This window comes from Phaseolus vulgaris, chromosome 5 (genome assembly GCF_051622355.1).
Source record: "Phaseolus vulgaris cultivar YP4 chromosome 5, ASM5162235v1, whole genome shotgun sequence".
In the NCBI taxonomy this organism is placed as follows: domain Eukaryota; kingdom Viridiplantae; phylum Streptophyta; class Magnoliopsida; order Fabales; family Fabaceae; genus Phaseolus; species Phaseolus vulgaris.
In genome coordinates, this window is record NC_143502.1 from 34,252,593 (window position 1) to 34,276,190 (window position 23,598).

The window sequence follows — 23,598 nt, forward strand, 5'->3', positions numbered from 1 at the left end:
TAATTTTTATGGCTATAAGTTTGGATTTTGGGTGTGGATTACTTATAGTAACTTGCATGCAACTAAAATCTAACCACATGAAGTTGATTTCTCATGGTTGCTATTGTCGTGGACTTAATATAGGTTATTTGTAGATATTTTTCAAGAAAAAAAATGGTGACCCAAGATTTCAAATTACATAAACACGGGGTTTCATTCTTATCTTATTTCAATTGTGTTTGCCTTTGATTAGAGTCATTATTTCATAATAATATTTGAAAAAACGTTAAACTTAGAGAAGATTTAGCTCACTTTATCATTCTTTTATTTCAACTTAGCGAGGACTTAGTCTACTATATCATTTTTACCCATTTATGTAGTGTCGACTACACCCTACCTAAACACATAAATTGTTTAAACATACAATTTAGCGAGATTTTGACCCACACTATTAGCTGTCCCCCAGTGAGGACTGAACTCACTCTATTAGCTTCAGACTAACGTTATCTTATTAGCTTTCATAAATCATTGAATTTTTTGCTAACACAACTTCAACGCAAGTCTGACCTCAGAGTAAACATTTTCTCATACTTTTTCCTCTTGAGATAGTTAGTTAGTGACCAACTCTATGACAAAATTTTCATATAATACAAGTATCTTTACGTATATTTTATTTGATTAAATTATATATTTTATCATTCAATTATAATAATAGTTTCAAAATTATAAATCTTATCTATTTTTCCAAAATTTATTTATTGTTGTATTGTTATCATTCAAACTCAATTATAATAATATGAGTATTTATAATTTTCAATCAAAATAACTACTATTATAATTCATAATATTTGTATGCGTATAAAATTAATAAAAAAATAAATTGGAATAAAGTTATTTATTACTTTTAAATTCTTATTTATTCTTTTTCGTTAATTTTAAAATAACAAAATTTTGAGACTATACTAAATATATATGTTTATTTTTATTTAACTAATTTGACATATTTTTAAAATAGCATAGTTTTATCCTAAATGTTTGGAAAAAATATGTTAGTGTTACTTAGGTGGTGAATGTGTGAATTTGTTAATGCATTCCTTACTTTTGTTTGACACTTCTGCTATGTACCACTCATTCTGTATCGGGCCCACATGTATATTTTTGAAATTTTAATTTATCAATTTATTCTCCTAGGTGTAGTTAAAATATGGCTTAATTTGATGAAGATGCAATTTTGTTATAATTATTTTAAATTATTTTAATTATCTGTTTTAATTTATGTTAGTGGTGCACTTGATGATTGATCTTGCATTAAGTAACTTCTTTTTACAATTCAATTCCAATACTCCATCCTTAGATATTAAAGTGGTTTAAATTTGTCTTGAATTTCTTTTTTATAAATTCTTTTGAATATTTTTGTGCATTTTGGTATCACTTTTGGCAACACCCAACTTTTTTTTTAATCTTAAGTTTGTATTAAATTTTGGTGTGTTCCATTTACTTGACATCCAAAAATTATCATAATTTTATTTTTAAAAAAAGTATAAAAAAAAAAGTTATTCCTTAAAATAACGTCATTTTCTGAAAATGCTTCAGTTTCATTTTCAGTTGTTCTGATCGTTAAAAAAAAAGTTAACGGTAGAAAAAATAATTAATAACTATGGACCAATATACACAGTTGCTTCGACCGTAGGGCACGCACATGCGGAGTTGATGCCTCAACTGCCGGTGGGACCCAACACAGTGGCACCACTTGTAAATAAACACCAAACAAATGGATAATAAGGTCAGGGCAATTATTCCGTTGAGTCGACCCCACTGTATTCCAGTATAAAAACCCCCAAAGCCATGTAACGGTCTCATACAACCAAAGCAGAAACAACAAATAAAACTCTGCCGCCATCAATCAATAACTGTCGGCAACACTGCATTCCCACCTTTCCTTTAACTGCATTCTCGGGCTCCGAGCTTGCCGGAGCCGACATTCGAAGCCGCGCATTACCCTATTTTCTCAATCTCATTCTCTCAAAATGCAGCGCCACCGTGTCTCCGCCGTGTTTTTTCTAAGCTCGTGCTTTAGCATTGCGCTAGTATACGCGCAAGGACAGACTCCTCACACTGTCCTGGACCAACATTGGTACCCGGGAACCGCCACGTGGTACGGCGAGCCCGAAGGAGACGGTAGCACCGGTAAGGACTAAAACTGACTCGCGAGTTGACTCAACAATGCAAAGAGCAAATCAACCTAAACAATACCTATAGTTTCAGTTGCTATGTATGAATTACATGCACATGTAACTTCACGCTAATTATAAGTTTGATAATTAGCATCATTAACGCACTTTCTAACACATTTTAAGACGAGTTTTGTTGTGTGATTGCGAAGGAGGAACTGAATTTGATGAATTAATTGGATCAGGTGGGGCATGTGGGTATGGTACATTGGTGGACGTGAAGCCGTTGAAGGCAAGGGTGGGTGCAGTGGGGTCAATGTTGTTTCAGAAGGGAGAAGGGTGCGGGGCTTGTTATAAGGTGAAGTGTTTGGATCATAGCATATGTGCCAAGCGGGCAGTGACGGTTATAGTAACGGATGAGTGCCCGGGCTGCCCGTCCGACCGAACGCACTTCGACCTCAGTGGCTCTGCCTTTGGCCGCATGGCGTTTGCCGGTGAAAACGGTCAGCTCCGAAACCGAGGGGAAATCCCAGTCATTTACCGAAGGTATGGACCACATTTACACACACCATTTTATGTTTGTTTTTCTTCTTAATGTTGTTGGACTAGAATACTAGGATAGATAGAGCCGTTGAATGATCATTTGTGGGTGAAACTGAGTGTGAGTGAGATGTGAAGAAGAATTTCCTCGAAAATATCATGACTTGGTTAGTCAATCTGTGCAGTGGAAATGTTCAACAGAGTACAAAAAAGATAAAGAAGTTATAATGTTGAGAAAGGACTTCCTCCTTTTGTCTTTTGGTTCTACCATGTGTTTTTTAGTTTTTGACAATGACATCGGGTTAAGTGAATTGTGATAATAGTTAAATAAAGATGAAAGAATGGTACAAAAATTGTTATAACAATATTACGTAATGTAATATAATATAATAAATTCAGCAAAACTTTTTGGTATTTGCTGGTGGAGCATCGACTATTGACTTGCTACTTTTTTTTCATTTTCCATATGTGGATTAAAAAGAAGGATTTAGGTAGAAGATGTTTGAAAAAGCATGTTGAAACTACCCTTTTGTTATGTGGATTAAAAAGGAAAGGAAAATTTATACTGATAATGACCTTTGTCTCTGATGTGTTATTGTATTTTTGGCAGAACACCATGCAAGTATGCTGGCAAAAACATTGCCTTCCATGTCAATGAAGGTTCCACACCTTTCTGGCTATCACTTCTTGTGGAGTTTGAAGATGGAGATGGAGACATCAGCTCCATGTATATACAAGAAGTACGTTTTTTCATCTTTCTTCACCGCACTCCTTAACAAACATCCATGAATTATATCTATCTTGTAGTATATATAAGACTGAGAGAGAAAAAACCTTGAAATTCTGGTGTCCAGAAAATCATATACTGCCACTTTATAGCAGCATCTTACATATACTATAACAACATGATGAGATACTCTATATATTTTAATTAAAGTGCAATAGATAGTAAACTAGTACTAATACATTGCATATGGGTCCAAGGAATTTTCATACCATTAAACTGATTATGTACATTAGATAGAGCTGTTAAATTACCAGTGGACTTCCAAGTTTAAAATTTTGGAAACAAGAGGAAAATTTTGTATGTGAAAAAAAATAAGAGCAGAAAGCATGGGCATGGTAGGACATGGTTGGGTGGACAATGCCAACTCCAAGTGTTGTGGAATGTCTCTTTAGATCACGTGGCGGTGCTATGCAGTTCCACCTTTTGTACTTTAGATTGGAATCATTGTATGATATGCTAAAGGTTGCTGTAATCCATTTCTATCCAATTAAAAATACTATCCAGAGTGTTATCTTCACATAATGTTGACCATTGGCACACAATGTCCCTCTTGTGGTGCCTTTTTTCTGTATCTTTCGAACCCGAAGCATGTGACAGGGGACCTCTAAACAAAATTCCTTTCCCCATTTCTCCCCCACAATAAATAATATCTGCTGGGTAGGTCATAGGTGCATGTGTCAGATCAACTCCTAACTTGCATATTCATTCTTATGGTATTTTTGCAACATGTACAATTGTAAGTCTTTTTTCTTTTCATCTCTGTTAATTTTCTCTTTGTTGTGGTTTTTATAAATATATTGCTGATATGTTGTGACTGGAAATTGGTAATGGCAGGCAGGGTCAAGTGAGTGGCTGCAGATGAATCATGTATGGGGTGCAAATTGGTGCATTGTTAGAGGGCCTTTAAGAGGACCTTTCTCAGTTAAAGTAAGCACATCCACGGGGAAAAGCCTCACTGCCAAAGATGTTATTCCAAGCAATTGGATTACCAAAGCAACTTATACATCTCGGTTGAATTTCCTTTCTTAGCACAAGGTGTTTGCAACTGAACTAGAACAACCATTTCCAAGCAAAAGGGATTAGCAATTAATAAAGCACTTTTTACCTTGCTCAAGTTCCACTAGGAAGAGACTCTTCTTGGCCTTAGTGTCTGTGTTTTTAAATAAGAAACAAAAGTAGAAGTTGAGTGCACAAGGTTATCCCAATGATCCTTCCTATTCTCAATTTTTTTTTCATTTGTATACCTGTAAGTTTGTCATTTCTGTGGTGTGCAACTGTTTTGTACTTTGTATTCTAAGTCATGGTAGCCCTCTCCAAACTGGAGGGAGAGCGTCTGGTGCTAGTGTAGTGTATTTAGTAAAATGTGTGTACTAATTCCAATTTAAGTGATGAATAAATAAGTTTTGTAGTATATTTAGTAAAATGTGTGTACTGATTCCAATGGACTTTAAGTGATGAATACACAAGTTTTAGAACCAGACTAGACCGGTTATATTTTACTTCCCTGTTGATATTGGGATGAACCACACATTGTGGTCCTTATTATGGCTTCTTTATTTTCAACTTATTAAATCTTTTATACTGTTTTTAATTGTCTAAATTTAAATATCTTGAAAACAATTAGAATGTTGACTGTATATAAACTTGATGAAACTAAGAAAAAAAAAACTATAGTAACTCGGTCTAAAACTAAAACTATCATTTTTGTACCTGTCTGTAAAACTATCATTTTTTTACTTCGGTCTAAAACTATCATACTTCAGTTCATGTATGACATATATGATAATTACATGGTAGTAAGTATCGTGTGATTCCCATACGTATGGTTGATACAATTTTACCTTTTCACAATACAAATCGTAAGAAGAATCACTAAATCGTGAAACGATTTCGTATAGTGTGAACTTTAAAACTCTAATCTGAAATTTTTTTTCCACGCAAACCTCCTCTGTTTCACGAACTTTCTCTCCTCCAACAACGACGTCCTTCGAACTTGATAACGAGTAGAAGACACGCTGAGAGGTACAAAGATGTCGAAGCCAACGACAACAGAGATCATGGCAGTAAAAAGGACACGCTGAGAGGTACAAAGATGTCGAAGCCAACAACAACGGAGGTCATGGCAGTAAAAAGGCGCACAGCAGCGACAACGGAACAGAAAGAGGCACGTGAAAGCGATTGAAGACGCAATAGTCACCGGATGCGGCAGATCGCACGGCATTGAAGAGGCACAAAATAGCAGAGGAGGAGAAAATAGTGGAGACGCAGAGGAGGAAAAAAAGTTACTGATTTTCCTGCTTTCGATTTATAAAAATGAGTAAAACAAAAAAAGATAAATATGCACCACATTATTTTTTTTCAAGGTTGTTTTGTTGCTGAAATTGTGTGGTATATATAATTGTATCTTGAATGTATACATATCTTATATATTTAACTATATATTAAATTCACAATATGAAACAATTTCACTATTCGATTCAAAATATCAGTCAAAATATCAGCTCCCAAACACTATTTGTATCTCACTCTTGGTATCTCGATTCAACAGCATGCGTAAGTATACAAAGAATTGATGTTAGTGTAATTTGGGTTTATTATAAACTTGCAGAGTAATTGATTAAATTTCATGGATTTTATGGTTTCTATTACGCTCGCAAACAAGGGTAATCCTTCATGAGATTGCCATCAAAGCTAATTAGAAAATCTCACGACTATCATACACAGTTGCATCAATTCAAGAAATCTGTTGAAAACATTAAAATTCCAATTCCTGTGATAATTATTCAGCGAAGGTCTAGAGATTAACTCCAGCATAGGTTAGGCGTGTGTGTTCGGAGAGCGGGTTAATTTTGACGATGCTGGGTGTTGTTTGAAAAAATGAAAACCAAGTTTACCAAAACAACATTAAAACAAATCCAATGTGAACAAATTGGGGCCAGAGACAAAAGAGGAAATACGGGAGTGGACAATAATACAGTGGAGGCAAAAATATAGGCAAGAAAAAAATATAACGTAAACATTTCTCCCATCAGATTTCTTAAATGAACATGAACCCACATTCCAAAGTTCATAGCACTACAAAACCAAGTCTTATACAAATATAAATAACCAGCACAGATAGAAAACCTAAAATATCAATAAGGAAAGTTAAAGAACCACAAAATTTGACATGATATTGGAAAACGTCCCTAATCGAACAAGCCGAATCCCATATCATCATCACTCTCTTCTTCAGGTTCTTCCTATAAAATTATAACACATAAAAATTAGACGACCATAAGTGAAAAGAAGATTGAACACAGGAACAACAATAATTTCAAAAGGGTTACCTTCTTTTTCTCCTCAGCAGCAGGGGCGGCGGCAGCACCTCCACCTGCAGCAGCAGCAACTGGTGCAGCTGCAACAGCAACTGGTGCCCCACCTCCTGCAGCATTTGCTATCAGATCGCCGAGATTTTTCTTCGCGGCAAGCTTAGCAAACAAAGTAGGCCAAAAAGAATCGACTTGAACCTTGGCCGATTTCAACAAGGTGACGATATTGTCGGACTATTTATTACATAAGGAACAACACACCATATCCAAGCAAATTCATATGCTATTAAACGCTAAAACCCACTATTTATCTCCAAACAAAAAACGTAAAGGATTAGACCCACTTATCCAAACAATCATCATTCAATTAAAACTAAATAAAGTTGACTTAATCCTTGGAACATTGAGTTCAAAAATATTCTGTTTAAATCACAATTGCAACATAGCATAGTTCAACGACGCTTCCATCAGTGTTTAAATTGTTTCTAAACGAATCCCAACTACAAAGCACCGGTCAAATTAGACCCACATTACTCAACATAAATACGTTAACAGAATCATAACATTCGAATTACTTTCTTCTTCCAAAGACACCTCTGCTTCGTTTTAATCACAATTATCAATCCAACAATAAAAGAAATTGAAACAAGTAAAATAAATTGTTTCAAACATCCACTCACAATTCATTAACGCTTAACCTATGGGAAAACAAGAAGGATACAGTGACAGCGATTCCTTCATCGTGAAGGATGAGAGATGCATATGAACAAGCAGTTTCCCCAACCGACATTTTCACGCTGCCAAGAAAATAATTATAGAATACAATACAAATCAGAATGACATAGTCACAAAGGACATTCAAATGAAAAGGCGAAACATTGAAAAGGAATAGCTAAAGGGATTACCTTCAGAGATAACAGATCGGAGACAAGTGAAGCGAGGAACGAACTGATCGGAGATGCGGAGAACGATAACCGAAGCTGCGCGAATGGGATGCCACTCTAGGGTTTTGAGGATTTAAGAACAGATAAACCGGTTCATGGGCTTCGTGATCTCGAGCCCGTTTTATTAACCCTTGGTCCAATGTATTTTCTACAATCAATCAACCCATTTAATACAAAAAATAAAAATAAAACAAATGTATAAATATTTAGGAAATTATTAGAGTTACAAACTTCAATTAAAAAATATGTTCAATCAAAAAAATTAAATTATTAATATAACATTGTTTGGCAACTTACAACACATGAATATTTCTTACTGATATCAATATTCATGATTGAATTGGAATATTTCATACCGTAATTGAATAAGGATTAAATTTAATTAAATTAAAAATATACTTTGAAATAATCCTATTATAATAAAAAACATTAGGGACATATTTTTGTGATAGTTGTGGTTTTTCTGAGATAATTTAAGAGTATCTGAATACTTTATTTATCATTTTTAATTCACAAAACTAAAACAAAATTTATTATTACTACTACTATTATTATTGTTATTATTATTATATTATCCGTTAATAATAATTTTAGTTATGAGTAAGAAAACAACGAAATTCATAGTGTTTTTATTTTTCATAGATTTGAGTAGTTTGCTAATAGCTTAATTGGTTGGTGGCAAGAATGTGTTTCTCCATTTATTTGATTTATTCATCTTTTGCTGTTTGCACAATAAGATAAGTGAGCAGTTATTAATTATATTTATTTAATTTTATATTTGACTTTTCATCAATGTATCATTATAAATAAAATTTCACATGAGATATTTAATTTTTTTAGGAAGTAATGAATTAAATATAAGTATGATTACGTACACCATCTGATTGAAATAATACTTTTTATTTTAAATTTCCACTAAAACATGATATATTAAAAAAAGCTAACATTATTATTGGTGAATTTTTATTATATAATTATTCCCCTGTTCATAATATTATTAGATCAATAATTGAGATACTATTTATTACAAATTTAGAATTCTATTATGAATTTCTCGTTAAAAGGCTTAACAGTTAGACCTAATTTCTGACATTGTCAATTGATTTTAAAAGGTTTGATCGTTCGATCTAATTTTTTACATTGTCAGTTGATATAAAAAAGGTTTCAACCTAATTCCTGACATTGTCATTTGACCTTAAAAGGCTTAATCGTTCAGCCTAATTCCTGACATTGTCAATTGACAGAAAAAAGGTTTTCACCTAATTCCTAGCATTGTTAGTTGACCTTAAAAAACTTGATTGTTTGACATAATTTATAGAACTGCTGGTTGACATAAAAAAAATTACTTTGGCCTAACTTCTACCATTGTCAGTTGATCTTAAAAGGCTTGATCGTTCGATCTAATTCCTGACACTATCGGTTGACATAAAAAAAAAGGCTTCAGTCTAATTTCCGACACTGCCAGTTGACATAAATAAAGATTTATGCTTAATTTTTGGCATTGGCAGTCGACCTTAAAACGTTTGATTGTTCGACCTAATTCCTATAACTATCAGTCGACCTTAAAAGGCTTGACCGTTTGGCCTAATTCCTGACACTACCAGTTGACATAAAAATGGATTCGCCCTAATTCTTGGCACTTCCAGTTGACATACAAAAAGGTTTGGCCTAAATCTTGGCACAGCCAATCCACATAAAGATGGTTTCAACCTAAATTCTGGCTTTGTCATATTAAAAGGCTTATCAATCGACCTCAACCATTAAAAAAATTGAATAAGTAGAGCATCATCAAATAAATTTGAGCAGTCTCTCGGCGAATATATGATTTTAAACCTTAGACTCAACTTATGAATAAGCGATCTAATGTTTTTATACACGACCATAAACTGATTAAACACAACTTAATTTATTTATGATTTTTTGTTGGATAAACCTCTTCTCCTCGCTTACTCGGCTTGGGGTTGGGGAGCTTTGTACCGTCCTGGGTGTTGGGAAATTGAGCTAAGTTATGTTGCATGATTGAGTCGTCCTTTAGACGACTTACATGCAAAATTATGATCGTCGTTCCACATACGTTATACCTCCTTTCTAAATGGATGATGTGTCAATTAAGTAAATCGATCCCTGGGAGACCCATTGATTGGTATGATCGATTCCTAGGAGAGACTCGATGATTGGTATGGATCAACCCTAAGAGAGGGAAGACTTGGTGATGTGGATCGATCTCTAAAAACCCCATTCAATCTCAACTATATTATCGAAATAACAACCCTCTAATATTGAGATTTTAACAAAGATTCACGGCTAGAATATAGTCATTCGTTTTTATTGTTACACAAAATTTGTTCATTCTAAATTTTAATCAAGACTTCAATAAAAAAAAATAAACAAAACAAAGGGAGATCAAATCAAATTTGATATACTCAATTGTTTCTAGTTGACGTATTCATAAAAAGAAGAGTCATTGTACTAAGTACCAAACACACATTTAAACCACAACATAAATGTCATTTTAATTTAGAAGTTACAAAATGATAAAATGTATTTAATGTTTAAAACTAATTTTAATCAATATTTTACTGTCGGTGTTGTGAAAAGTATAGCGAGAAAATAATTGGTAGCCAAGAATTCACAATAAGTGCAAAGTAATCTCTTTTATCAAGTCTTTATTGTTATTGTTAAATTGGGTGGAAAAAGATGGATATAAATATGCCAAGAAATTAGGATCAAAATTGACAATCAAATTTGAACATTTCATTAGGAAGACACTAAGTGGTAGAAAAGCACATTACTATATAGCCTTTGCAAACTAACAATCTGGACAAACATTTGAAGGAAAATATTTTTTTTAACAGAAAAAATTATAAATTCTAAATATTATAAGCTTAGGGTACTTAATTTTCTTAACTATGATGACCACTTATAAACTTGATTTTCAATGAACATAATGACATTATTCAATTTCAAGTATATTGCTTAGTAAAAAAAAACTTGTTATTATAGTTGTAAATGTGATTTTTGTAGCAAATGATTAAAACACAATTTTATATTTGCTTATGAATCATGAATTTATGATCAAACCTGGCCTAGTTGCATACATATAACAAACATAGTAAATTGCACAAATGAATTCATAAAATTTCACAATGGGACTATAATTTAAAGATGACGTTATCATTAGAGAATTAACCCATTTACTATTCTTAATAATGTATTTGAGTCTATTGTATCTCGTGTTTCTTTCTAACTATTTTTTATTAGCTAAAACTTGTCAAATGTTACCATATCATCCATCAAAAAAGTTAAATAACAAGATTAAAATATATTGTAATTTTCAATCCCACTAAATATATATGTTGAGTGATATTATTTGGTAATTTGGTTAAAAAAATTATAATGGGAAATGAAAACTATGGTAAACCTACACAAACATCTTCTAATAATTATTTAATCTCTATCTTTGAACCATATACACTTGAGAACTTCAATTATATATTTGAAGGTTGATATGAACAAAGCAAAACCCTTTGAATTAACAAAATCAAGGTTAAGCTCTTGTTATTTAGAAGATAGTCATAAGCAATGTAAAGAAAATTTCTGAAGAAATGTTTTTTAATAAGAAGTTTAAAAATGTGAGAGATGACACCAAAAAATTCATTTAAAAACATATAAATGTAGGATAATAATTTGGATCAATGCTCTCTGTTGGCTTATTGCAAAGCCTAAAGTATCTTCAACTGGCCAACATTTATTCTCCATTAGTATAGCAAAAACAATTTAGCAAGATAAAAAAAGTGCAAAGTATATTAAAAAAACTGCTGTAAAAAAAATATTGTCTTCGTCATTAAGTAGTTGTGGATTCACCTTCAACTATACCAGAATCTTGTGGTTCACCATTAGCAGCAACATCTTTTGCAGGAGAAGTAGGTTGATTTTCTACAACACTTGTAGTTGAAGTTGGTGTTGAGCTTTGGACACCTTTTTTGTCTTTGTCATCTTTTGCATCTTTGTCATCTTTTGCATCTTTTTTGTCTTTCTCATCTTTTACATCTTTCTTATCTTTTGCATCCTTTTCTTCTTTGGGTGGAGGAGGCATCATATGAGAGGGAGGATTTTGTTTAAGCTTTAAAATCATTTGGCGCATTCTTGCTAGATCAGTAGGTTTCCCTGGCTTTGGACCCTGAATAACATGAACTGAAGGATTATTCTCAGCTTCTTTCTTTCCTCTTCTCTTCTCAATATTAGGAACCTCTCGAGGAATTATCTCAGCTATTGCTTTCCAATAATGTTTGTGAGCTTCTTTATGAAATTTATCTTGATTCTCCAAGTGTATCTGCACACACTCATTCTCTTCTTCATTTGCATGCAAACAAGGAAGTATATGACAATGCTAAATGAATGCATATGGTTCACAAAAGAATAGAACATGATCTATGAATGCATGCATGATTCACAAAAACAATTCAAGTATCAGAAGTATATTTCTACCTTTTCTCTTTCCCTGTTGTTTTTTTTGTTCGACTCACAGTTGAGTTTTCTTTTCTCGTAAAAAGCTTCTTTATACTCTTCAGCTTCCTTTATAATCTGGTTTCGCATCTCCTTCTCTTTTTTCTCCTTTTCCTCCAGATGAATGGCATTCAAACTGCATTAGAAAAGGTCAAGAAAAATTACAATATATCAGGAAAACAAATTCTAATTTATGAATAACTAATACAAAAACACACTTTCACAAGAATAATAACCACCACAAAGATTGATTTTTGTTTGTTTATCTTATAACAATTGAGATATACATAAAGACAACATTCATTATTACAAAACATTACCAAATCTATACAAATTTATAGAACCATTGAACATTTCAATCACTGTTTCAAGAAAATCAAATCATGCAGGTGGTGTTGAAAATAACGTTGCAGCTTGCAGAAAAATAAAAAGCTTTGCAATGAACATAAATGTCACCGTCGCCATTCACGTCTGGCATGTCCTTCCTCTTGCATGTGAGATGGGTCGGGGAGGATTGGGCCATCGGAGGTGAAGGTTGCTTCATCGGCGGGAGTGGATTCGAAGGGGGAAACAAAGTCAGGGTTGGGGGTGGAAATTCCAAAGCCATAAACAGAAGGAGATTGTGGGTTATTGTTGAAATCATTGGTGTTTGGATCTGCATTGGGTTGAGGTTGTTGATCATCGTAATCGTAATGCTGAGACTCATATTCCATGCCCATGCCTGAGTAATTGTTGTCATCTTCATAGTGTCCCCTTGTTGGTGATTGATCCTCAAAAGAGTCGAACGATTCCATTTCTGATGTTGGATACCTCTCCAACGTTGCGTTTGGATCACAAATATCACTATGAATCTTAGATAATCTTCAAATTCTACTTGTGTTTATGTTTTATCATAGGCACAAAAATACCTATTACCATTCACACTCATCACAACAATTATGATTATTATTACAATTATTATTATTTTTAAATACTATATATTTTTTACTTTTTTACTCGATCTTTTTTTTCGGTGTAGGTTTATTCTTTGACCACTACTTTTTTGTTAGTTTTATTTTATTTATATGAATTATTTTATATAGTTCTTGATTCAATAAATTTCACATTTAGCACTTCTTTGTCCATTTCACACTTCATTCTTTAATTGTTTTTAAGTTGTCACGAACACAAAAACTATATATGTTAACATAAGTGGTGTTTAACATTTGTTCTAAAGTATATCAACATGTTAACATTAAAAAAATAAATATCAAAACACATTATTTTGACACTTAACATGTTAGTTTCTCATACTTTTTTTAATATAAGTAAACTTACAAATATATTTGGCAATTACTTCCTGCACCATATCAATGCATCCAAAAATACCCTTAAATAAATAAGATTATACATTATGGATATTCTTTTCTGAAATGTTTCGAATTTTTTTTTTCTGGAACAAATTTTATGTATTACGGATTTTTTAATCTGAAATGAGATTTTAAATTTTGAATTTTGGATATATTTTTTAGAATGTATTATTTTGTTTTGGATTTTTATTTTCGGAATGAAGGGTGTTTTTTCGAAATAAAAAAAATTATGTTGAGTGAAAGTTAAAAATATTGGGTGTAGGAAGAAGTTGCCAAAATATTTTATTTGTTTTGCATGTTGATACAATATTTGTGATACTAGTTTAAATCATAATTCAACACTATAAGTTCTTTGTTTTATGGACCAATTTCTCTGCGGATTATTTTTTTTTTAATTTTTATTTCATTAAAGTAAGCAGATTTTTTCCAATTTGCTTATGTAATAAATAAGCAATTATTTTGACATTTTAATTCGAAATCATAAATATTTCTTAATAAGCGAGTGATTATTTAGAAAAAGTACTTATTTTCAATAATTTTAAATAAACCAACCTATGTCTTTCAAAAGTTTTATTCGTTAGAAGATTTAATAAAGGAATATTATTTTCATACACGAGTAAAAAAAAAATCAAGTCTTCCACAACATTTTTTTTATATTATTATACTTTAAATCTGTATTATTAGTGTTTAATTTTGATTGAATTTTATTTAGATTGATGTAAGGGATTGATTAAAAGAATAATGACAATAACTATATGTATATAATCTTATGTAAAACTGTTATCAGATGAACTACACAGATTAACTTACTAAGTTATTATATTTATATGTCATATTAATACATGCACACAAATCCACTACAATATAAAGTTAGATTAAGTTACTTAATATATTGAATTCATATTCCAAAAGAATATAAGTTCTAATTTATTATTAATGTGCATAGTCTTTTATTGATAACCAACAGCCTTCTTTTTCAGTTTTGAGACTTACTATATTTTTTTATTATTCTTCATAGTGCAGCTCATCTAAATTTTATATATAAAAGATAATTGCTACCAACTTAATAATAAATATTTGATAATTTACACAAGATTTTAGATTTTAATTTTGTTGTCATCATTGTATAAAAAGAATGGTAAGACAAATTAATCCGTACGATTGTTAATGGATACATTATTTTTTTACTGATTGATGTAAAGATGATAGTTTTAAATAAAAAAAGGAAATGTAATATAAATAAGAAAAAAATACAAAAATATTAATAACAAATGGAGTGTGGGTTGTTGCATTCACAACCTCATTTTTTAGATTTGTATTCTTATGGTGAAATGATAAAAATACTCGTGTTTCAATTTATAAATCAACTATACTTTTCCCTTTTCCTCCGGTTCATCTAATTCCTCTAACATTGCATCCCATTTGCTAATTGCTGATGTTTGTGTGAGAGGCCCTCTCGAACCATCATTGATATTTTATGAACAACTTGAGACCTCGTTGCCCATATGTGTCTTTTGAAATATGTTCATTTTTTTTTCTTCATTATCGTTGTTGGTAATGTACTCCACAATGGTCGATCCGGGACATTCTAAGATTTTATAATCCATAACATATTTAAAAGTTTATTTTTGTATTTTAAATTATGTATTTCACAATGTATTTGTTTTTTTAAAATGAACTACTAATGAAATCATTTGGCACTTGACAGAGATATGTCTGGACTAGAGGTGAAACATTTCAAGTCGAAGCTAAACTGAGATTGACGACGTCAGTTCATAAAAGAGACCGGGAACAAATTGTAACTGAAATTGATGCAGATGTGTTGCCAACTGATATAAGTGACGAGCAACAAGGATTTGCTAGTTGACCTTCTGATATGTTCTTATTAGTGATTTATGTTGACCATGTGGCCTTAAGACTATAGGAGGGTGAGGATTGAGGGAATTTGAAGTTAGTCTCTCAAAGATAAAAGTTAAGAAAAATTGGGATTTTTCATCCTCAAATCGAGGTCGAAGTGATTAACATCAAATTGTTGTCACTATGCAACATTAACTATGAGACCACTGATAAGAGTCACATTTCAGTCTTTCTAAAAATGGGGCACTACAACATCAAAACTTTCCACATTTCTATTTGTGAGATGACCGTCACATTGGATAATAGGACAATTTTTTCATATGTAACATCGAATTTCAAATCAGCGTAAATATTGTTGGTTGAGTTCTTTGGGTGGAGTTTGGTGATGTCAAGACAAAGTTGAGGTAGTGTTGTGGTGCACATATTAGACTCAGTTGGTTGCACAAGGTCTACAAAGAGTGCATCGTTCAGTAGAGATGAGAGTTTGCAACCTGAACTTATTTGTTGCATCTTGTTGGGTGCACAATATTCATTGATAAAAGCATTTGTTAGTGTGTTGTACTTTGGAACTATTCAATAATTTGGACATGCATCAAAAGTTTTCACACTCACTCACATGTATGACTAGCTAGGAGACACTTGTTTTGCCTAAACAAAGCAGATGAGTGGTTTTGCCACACTTTTACATGTAAATAATATACATGATTTTAACAACTTAGATTTATATTTAGTTGATTATATGAATAATATTTTATTCATGATGAAATAAACGTGGATACATGCGCACTTCCCTGTGATGGGAGGGAGGGATATGAATCCCACATATCAGGAGGTTCTCCCCCAGGTGTTATGTTATGTATTCATATGTCATATGCACTGTTGGAGTTGTGTGTGTTGAGTTAGAGGATGTTACCCATGGGGTGATCTAAACTCCTTATGACGAACATCTTCCTAACAGGTCGTTTGAGGCTATATCCATGTTCTTAGGATACATTCGGCTTGGGACGTGCTCACCACCATTTTCCAAAGCGTGTTCTACGACATTTTGGGTGTGAGCATACGGTTCCTCGATCTCCCTCATCATCAAAAGGAGGTGTATTATAGTGGTTATACTCAAGCGTACAAGGTTTATGTTCAATCTACTCTGACTGAAACATGTGCTTGAAATATTAATCATACATATAAAAACAAATAGAGTAGAAGGAAAATCTTCAATTGCTATGAGTAGATGATTCTACAATTGTTATCTCAATTGTTTGTACTGATGTATATGATTAATATTTTAGATTTATTTATTTATGTTCAGTAGTGGTTGTAGTGTATGATGGTGACAATAGAGAGGATAATTATTTTGTGAACCAAAGGCTTTCATTTTGTGGCGATAAGGTTAACGTAAGGTCAAGAAACTTGAGGATTTGCATTTGAATGCTAGTACCTATATATACAAATCAAGATAATTTCTTACGAAAATTGAGTTACATCATGAGAATTCAAGGATGTGTGCATTTGCAAATCTTGACATACTTGTTGTCCTTCTTTTGTGGTATAACAACTGTTGGAATAATTGATTAATCTAAAGTCTTGATTTTTGTTGCTATGTTAAATGAAATTGTGCAAATAACTATGTTAAGTTGAATAATAACCTTTTTATTATGGATGTATCATAGTAAATGGCAGGTGATCAAATTAGCATCACTCTTTGGCTTCGTAGAATCCTTGGTTGTTATTAATGATCGATGGTTGCACTTTGCAGACCACCTTCTTACCGGTGTGACAGTAACTTCACATCCATCAACATGTGCTTTCAGAGACATGCACTGGTTCATATAAGTGTCACACTCGTACATACTTTCTAAGGTAGACGATGTATTGCCACGTCGTTGACTTCATAGTTTAGATGATGGCGAGACACGACCAACATCACAATAGGACAATGCTTGTCTCATGAATAATTTATTTTGTTTTGTATCTATTTTTGTTTTACCATAACTATTTATTTTCATATTTAAAGTGTCTAATGTTATTTAAATGAATGCAGGGTATATTCAAGAGGATCACTGACATCCCACATAACATAATCGACTATGGACATGGAACGTAATTTATAGAGTTGTTAACCTATGTTATCACAAATGAAAAGTTCATTTACACTATACATCCACGTTATTTATGCTAGAGGTGACAAAAAATAGTTCTTAGATAATTTGTTTTATGTACTTAGATTTTGTATTTTTAAATTAAAAAATACATTGCACGATAACTTTTAAATAATAATATATAAAATATTCTCATAGTCCATGACAAATGTGTTATGTGCATAATTTATATGAATATTGTTATTATTTAAAAAATTTCAAAGAATTAATTTTTTATTAAGCATATTACAAAACATAAAAATAGAAAAAAAGAATGCTAATATATTTTAAAATACATCTTTTTATAATTTAGATTGTAAAATACAAATTTCAAAAGGAGACAATTAGAATTTGAGTTTATATGGGTGCAACTTTAAAAGATACAAGTACAAAATGGATAACTTTTTCCTACACCTAATCTATGTGGAATTACTATTTAGCCCTTAATAAAAATAACTCTTGAGCACCCTCTCGTCTCTTCTCTTTTCTTCTACATTTTCTTCATGCACCAAAAATCCTACCCTCCAAAACTCAGCCGTAGAAATGTAAACAATGGTCAATACCTTCTTTCGGTGGTGACGAGCAAGATTAACAAACAGGTGAAGGTGAGGTGAGGGAAAGTGGTAGTATCGTGGTGATGGTTGGAGATGTTGTGGTGGCTATTGAAGATGGACAACTTCTTCCTGCACCTCCATGATTTCTTCGAGCACCTCCATAAAGTTTTAAAATACCAAAATTATCCTTCAGTAAAAAGATAAAAATGAAAATATTGTTTGTCTGCTAGTGAAAAAAGAAGAATTTACTTCGTGTGGTGGGGTGCAACGCTCAAGCTCGAGTGGTGGTGGTCCTTGAAGTGGTGCTGGAGGTGGTGCTTGAGAGGGTGGTTGAGGTGGTGCACGGTGGTAGGTAGCAGCGGTGGTAGGTGGTGTTGGCATTGTCACCATTGGTGAGGTACATTCTCATACTCTAGTAAGTTCTCATTCTCATTCTTTTGCCTTAAATAATCATTTTCGCATTAGTTAACCCGGTGGATCCATAGATCACACAATTCGGTGCCTAAGTAAAACGTTTCGGATTAGATAACTCCTGTGCATACCGGATCGGGAACCTGCCAAAGTCATACTTCCAGATTGTGTAATCTAGTGCCAAATGAACTATGGATTACACAATCCGGAAGTGATTTTAGAACTTTCAATATGCCTTACGTATTACGTAATCCGATACTCATTTTGCTACATGAATTTCAATTACGCATTACACAATTCGGAAGACATTTGGAACATCAAACATGACTTACGTATTACATAATCCGAGAGTCATTTTGCTGTGAAAATTGACTTATGGATTACACAATCCGGAAGTCACTTAAAATGACTTATGGATTACATAATCCATAATTTATTATGTTGTTAAAATTTGACTTATGGATTGTACAATCTGGAAGTCATGTTTAAGTTGTCAATTACAAAATCTTATGCTATTTTTGTTTTGCATACTTATGTGAATTTATGGAAATTATAATAAAATGTAAATTTATGTTTTATGAATGAAGGTGTAAGTATGAAAGAATTAATGAATTTTGTGCATCAACAAGGATTTTTTGAAGGGGACTATGGTATCCATTTTACAACAGATGGGATGATCGACCAGTCTATTGACCCAGTCAACCTATGCAACCAGACCCCACCTTAAGGTACGAGGTCGACCACGTGGCATATGTGGCTGACCGACATAAGATGCTCAAGTCAAAGGTTGACCCGATTAGCAAAGGCTAACCCATGGTTAGGAAACGACCTAATCCAACCCTAATCGCTAAACAACCCCCTAATCCGGCCCAACAGCAAGGGCCCATCAAGGTAATATAAATATCACACATTCCAAGGAAGAAGGTACGTCATTATCAACAGTATTCTGACTAGCCGAATACGATACCCCACTGACTTGAGCGTTGGAGTGCCATCTGCAGGTACCCCACTAGTCTGAGGAGTCGTTCGGTGAGGAAGTTGGAAAGAGGAGCGTTGGACGCAGTTGAACCGACCGAGTAGCATCTGAAGACAATAGTTCTCCCAGTCCCCAAACTAGTTTGAGAACACATTATAATTTGAAGAAGTGATTTTGTAATATTGTTAGAATAACTTTGTGTAAGTGTTTCCTTCGCGAGAAGACTTACTTGAATGGGTCTGTAGGGTTGGTTATGGACTTGGTTTTGTTATTGTCATTATTAGGTCTGACATAGCAAATGGTAAGCAAGGGAGAAAGACATATGTCTTGTTAGGCTGTGAAAGGGGGGTAGTTACATAAAGTATAAGAATGGTTTGGAGGTTAGTGTAACTGGTACTCGAAAATGTGAATGTCCCTTTAAATTGCGAGGTAAACCTGTTATAAAGGGTCAAGGTTAGGTACTTAAGGTAATATGTGGTACTCATAATCATGATTTGTATGATACATTAGTTGGTCATCCATATGTAGGTAGATTAAAAACGAATGAACATTCAATGCTTGTTGATATGACTAAAAGCATGGTTAAGCCATGTAACATTCTACGTACTTTGAAGAAGAATAATGAGGATAATATGACAACAATAAAGCAAATATACAATGCAAGATACTCGTACAAGAGATCAGTTAGAGGACCAAGAACTGAATTACAACAATTAATGATGTTGTTAGACCGTGACAACTATCTTCACTGGAGTACGTGTCATGAGTCTTCAAATATTGTTAGTGATATTTTTTGGACTCATCCTGATGCTGTGAAACTCTTGAATGCATTTAACATTGTATTCTTAATGGATACAACTTACAAAACAAACAAATATCGACTGCCTTTGCTTGAGATTGTTGGTGTAACTTGTACAGGTTTGTCCTTTTCTGTTGGTTTTGCATTCTTATCTAGCGAGAAAGAAAAGAACTTCATATGGGCACTACAAAAATTTAGAGGGTCACTTTTGACATTGCATGTGGGGCCTGAAGTCATTGTTTGTGATAGAGATCTTGTTTTGATGAATGCCATCAATATTGTGTTTCCTAAAACAAGAAATCTTCTTTGTCGGTTTCACATCAATAAGAATGTTAAAGCAAAGTGTAAAATGTTGGTAGATTCTGTCGAGGCTTGGGAAGTTGTGATGGATTCATGGAAGACTATCATTGACTGTACAAAGATTGCTAAATTTGATGAGTTTGTGAAAAATTTTGAAACTATTTGTTCACTGTGACCATTACCTCTTAAATATGTGAAGAACACCTGGATTATTCCGCACAAAGAAAAGTTTGTCAAGTGCTGGACAAATTTGTTAATGCATTTGGGAAATACAACATCAAACAGGTATATGAATGCCTTTACTTTGTTTAGAACTTGTATAACGTGTAATTATTTTATTATGCTTTATACTTATACAGGGTTGAATCAGCTCATTGGTCTTTGAAACGAATATTAGAAAATAACATAGGAGACTTGTGCTCGTGTTGGGATGCTATCAAGCATGTTATTATACTTCAACATAACGAGATCTAGGCATCATTTCAAATGAGTCTACATGTGATAGGACACACATTCAATGTGCAATTGTATAAAATGTTGGTTGGCTCTAAACATGCTTTTATTCTCATTGCTGAAGAGATTGATTGGGTTAATGATGTGGGGTTTGATAGTACGATGTGGATGTGTACTTAGACAGACTCATGGATTACCATGTGATTGTCAGTTAGCCAAGTATGCTATGAGTGTCACTCCTCTTAATGAAGTTCATGTTATGTGGACGAGACTGAGTTTTTCTGGTTTATTTGAATGTGATTCATCATCTCGGTTGTCAATTCAACAAGAATGGGATCTGATTCTATCCCGGTTCGACGAGGTTGATATTTGTGGCAAAGTGACAATTAAAAACAAGTTGCGTGAAATTGCCTATCCGGACATGACAATATTATGTGCACCACTTAATGTAGTTAAGACAAAAGGATCTCAAAAGAGTCAAGTAAATAAATTCCAGAGGTCTACAAAACGCACCCCTTCATATTTTGAGCATGTAGATTGCATCCATTTTGTAAATGATAGTTCATCATCTTTGAAGACTCGTAAAGGAAAGGATAAGGTGATGACCAACACCAATGCAATTCCCATGCTTGATCAATTTCATCCGAAATGTCACCCTTATATTTTGGATGTAATAGATGTTAAAGCTGATGGACATTGTGGGTTTCGTGCTATTGCCTCATTGTTGGGGATGGGTGAAGAGTCATGACCACTCATCAGAATGGATTTATTCAAAGAAATATCTCAGTGGTGTGAAGAATACACAACATTGTTATGTGGTCATCAACGAGTAGAAGATATCAAGAGGTCCTTACTAGTGGATGAGTTGTCAATGGTAAGTGCATATTCATAAGACTCATGTGCATTGATTAATTGAACTTGTATGCAATCTAATTTCATTATTGCATTTTGCAGGCTAGTGTTGGAAAATGGATGACAATACTGGATATGGGATACTTAATAGCAAGCAAATACAATATTATCTTAGTTTGTTTGTCATTGAAACAAAATATTACTATTTTTCCATTGCATACTGCACCCCCTACCGATGCTAGTCTACACTGATTACTATGTATTGGTCATGCGTATGATTCACACTTTGTGAAGGTAAGGTTATTACTCAACACATTTTTTATATTCCTTTGTTTGCTAATTTCCATTTGTGGTGCAGGTAAAATTGCTTGATGATTGTCCCATACCTACCGCTGACATTTTATGGTGTACACATTGTTACTCAGAGGCAAGGTTATGGTCATCATATTACATTTCTCAAATGCAATCTTTTACCCAAATAATCAGTATTAGCCTGACATATGTGAACCTTGGAGACGATTGATGTAAACATAATTTATTATGTGGGTTTCTGATGCATAATTTATTACTTAAGTTCTGATTCATAATTTATTACTTCAATTCCGATTCATAATTTATTCGCATTTATGTCAGATAAAAATAAAATAACAAACACTATAACATAAATTAATTAAACCATATTGTACACATACAAAGTTACTATCATTACAATCATGTAATAAAAAAACTATCAACGACGTCCACAAACATTACGTGATCGTCTCGTGTAGACTGCCCCGTCATCTGTCACACTCCGGGCTAACTGTAGCGCTGCCTCCGTACTCTCATATGCGTCAGTGCCTTCAGTGACCTGACGACAATCTATCATGCGCTTGAGGATACTGACAATGCGCCTAAATATACCATGTACCAATTTCAAAATAAATTAAACTTGTCAAATATATTGTTTAATCACATAACAATAAAAAAAACTTACCGTCTGTGCACCCTCATCTTGAGACGAATGACCTGCCTGCTCAGCATTTGGACTACGAAGGCGACGATGTGGTACAACACTGGGTCGATCTCCAAGTTCACCTCTGCGAATGTATGGGTGTGATACCGTCCTAAACCAAGACATGTACTCAGGAACACATGCAGATGGACTAGAAGCAACTCTCAAACCTGTCACCACGTGGTGATCAAACTGCAACCACCTTTGATCAATGACATGTGCACCAGGAACCTCAGCCGCCATCGGTGATGGTGGAATGCTCTGCTCGTACCCAAATTGGCGCAAGACACGCTCGGGCATATGTCTCTGTGATAAGTTGCCCAATCGCAAGTGACCCGAGAATAAATAAATGGTCTCAAATGGTCTGCTCAATCTATGGTCCTCATACGGAGTCCAGAAGATGTCATCATGTGTGACCCCATCCAACTGCACCCGCACATCACCAACTGCGCAATTCCGATGGGCAACAATATACCGTGCTGCCCGCGGGTGTACCTCGTCATATGAGGGATTAATATCCCTTCTTCCCATGTCTGAAAAGTGCTCATAAATCCATGCCTACGTAATTCAATCATATTAATTATAAAATATTTAATACAAAACATTATGGAATGTAACATGTGATTGCTAATTATTTGTATGGTTTCATACCTGAACCAGTGTCGCATAACTGGCCAACT

At 33.4% G+C, this 23,598-nt stretch overlaps 3 protein-coding genes and 1 pseudogene across 3 annotated transcripts; 2 read left to right on the top strand and 2 right to left on the bottom strand.

Annotated features, from left to right (window-relative positions):
• The first annotated feature begins 1,837 nt into the window (after positions 1–1,837).
• On the top strand, positions 1,838–4,900 carry LOC137835464 (expansin-B3). The gene is made up of 4 exons (XM_068643987.1): positions 1,838–2,166; positions 2,396–2,696; positions 3,301–3,430; positions 4,312–4,900. Exons 1-4 carry the CDS (start codon positions 2,007–2,009, stop codon positions 4,504–4,506), a joined length of 786 nt encoding a protein of 261 aa, XP_068500088.1. The 5' UTR covers positions 1,838–2,006; the 3' UTR covers positions 4,507–4,900.
• Positions 4,901–6,485: 1,585 nt separating this feature from the next.
• Positions 6,486–7,778, bottom strand: LOC137835465 (large ribosomal subunit protein P1y). Its single transcript, XM_068643988.2, has 4 exons — positions 7,694–7,778; positions 7,510–7,585; positions 6,807–7,022; positions 6,486–6,719 (listed from the first exon to the last, which is right to left on the bottom strand). Exons 2-4 carry the CDS (start codon positions 7,576–7,578, stop codon positions 6,666–6,668), a joined length of 339 nt encoding a protein of 112 aa, XP_068500089.1. The 5' UTR covers positions 7,579–7,585; positions 7,694–7,778; the 3' UTR covers positions 6,486–6,665.
• A 3,659-nt stretch (positions 7,779–11,437) lies between these two features.
• On the bottom strand, positions 11,438–13,152 carry LOC137834334 (Clathrin light chain protein). The gene is made up of 3 exons (XM_068642392.2): positions 12,695–13,152; positions 12,221–12,374; positions 11,438–12,065 (listed from the first exon to the last, which is right to left on the bottom strand). The coding sequence occupies exons 1-3, from the start codon at positions 13,030–13,032 to the stop codon at positions 11,577–11,579; spliced, it is 981 nt and encodes a 326-aa protein (XP_068498493.1). The 5' UTR covers positions 13,033–13,152; the 3' UTR covers positions 11,438–11,576.
• A 4,028-nt stretch (positions 13,153–17,180) lies between these two features.
• LOC150027579 (uncharacterized) lies at positions 17,181–22,447 on the top strand (annotated as a pseudogene).
• Positions 22,448–23,598: the final 1,151 nt, after the last annotated feature.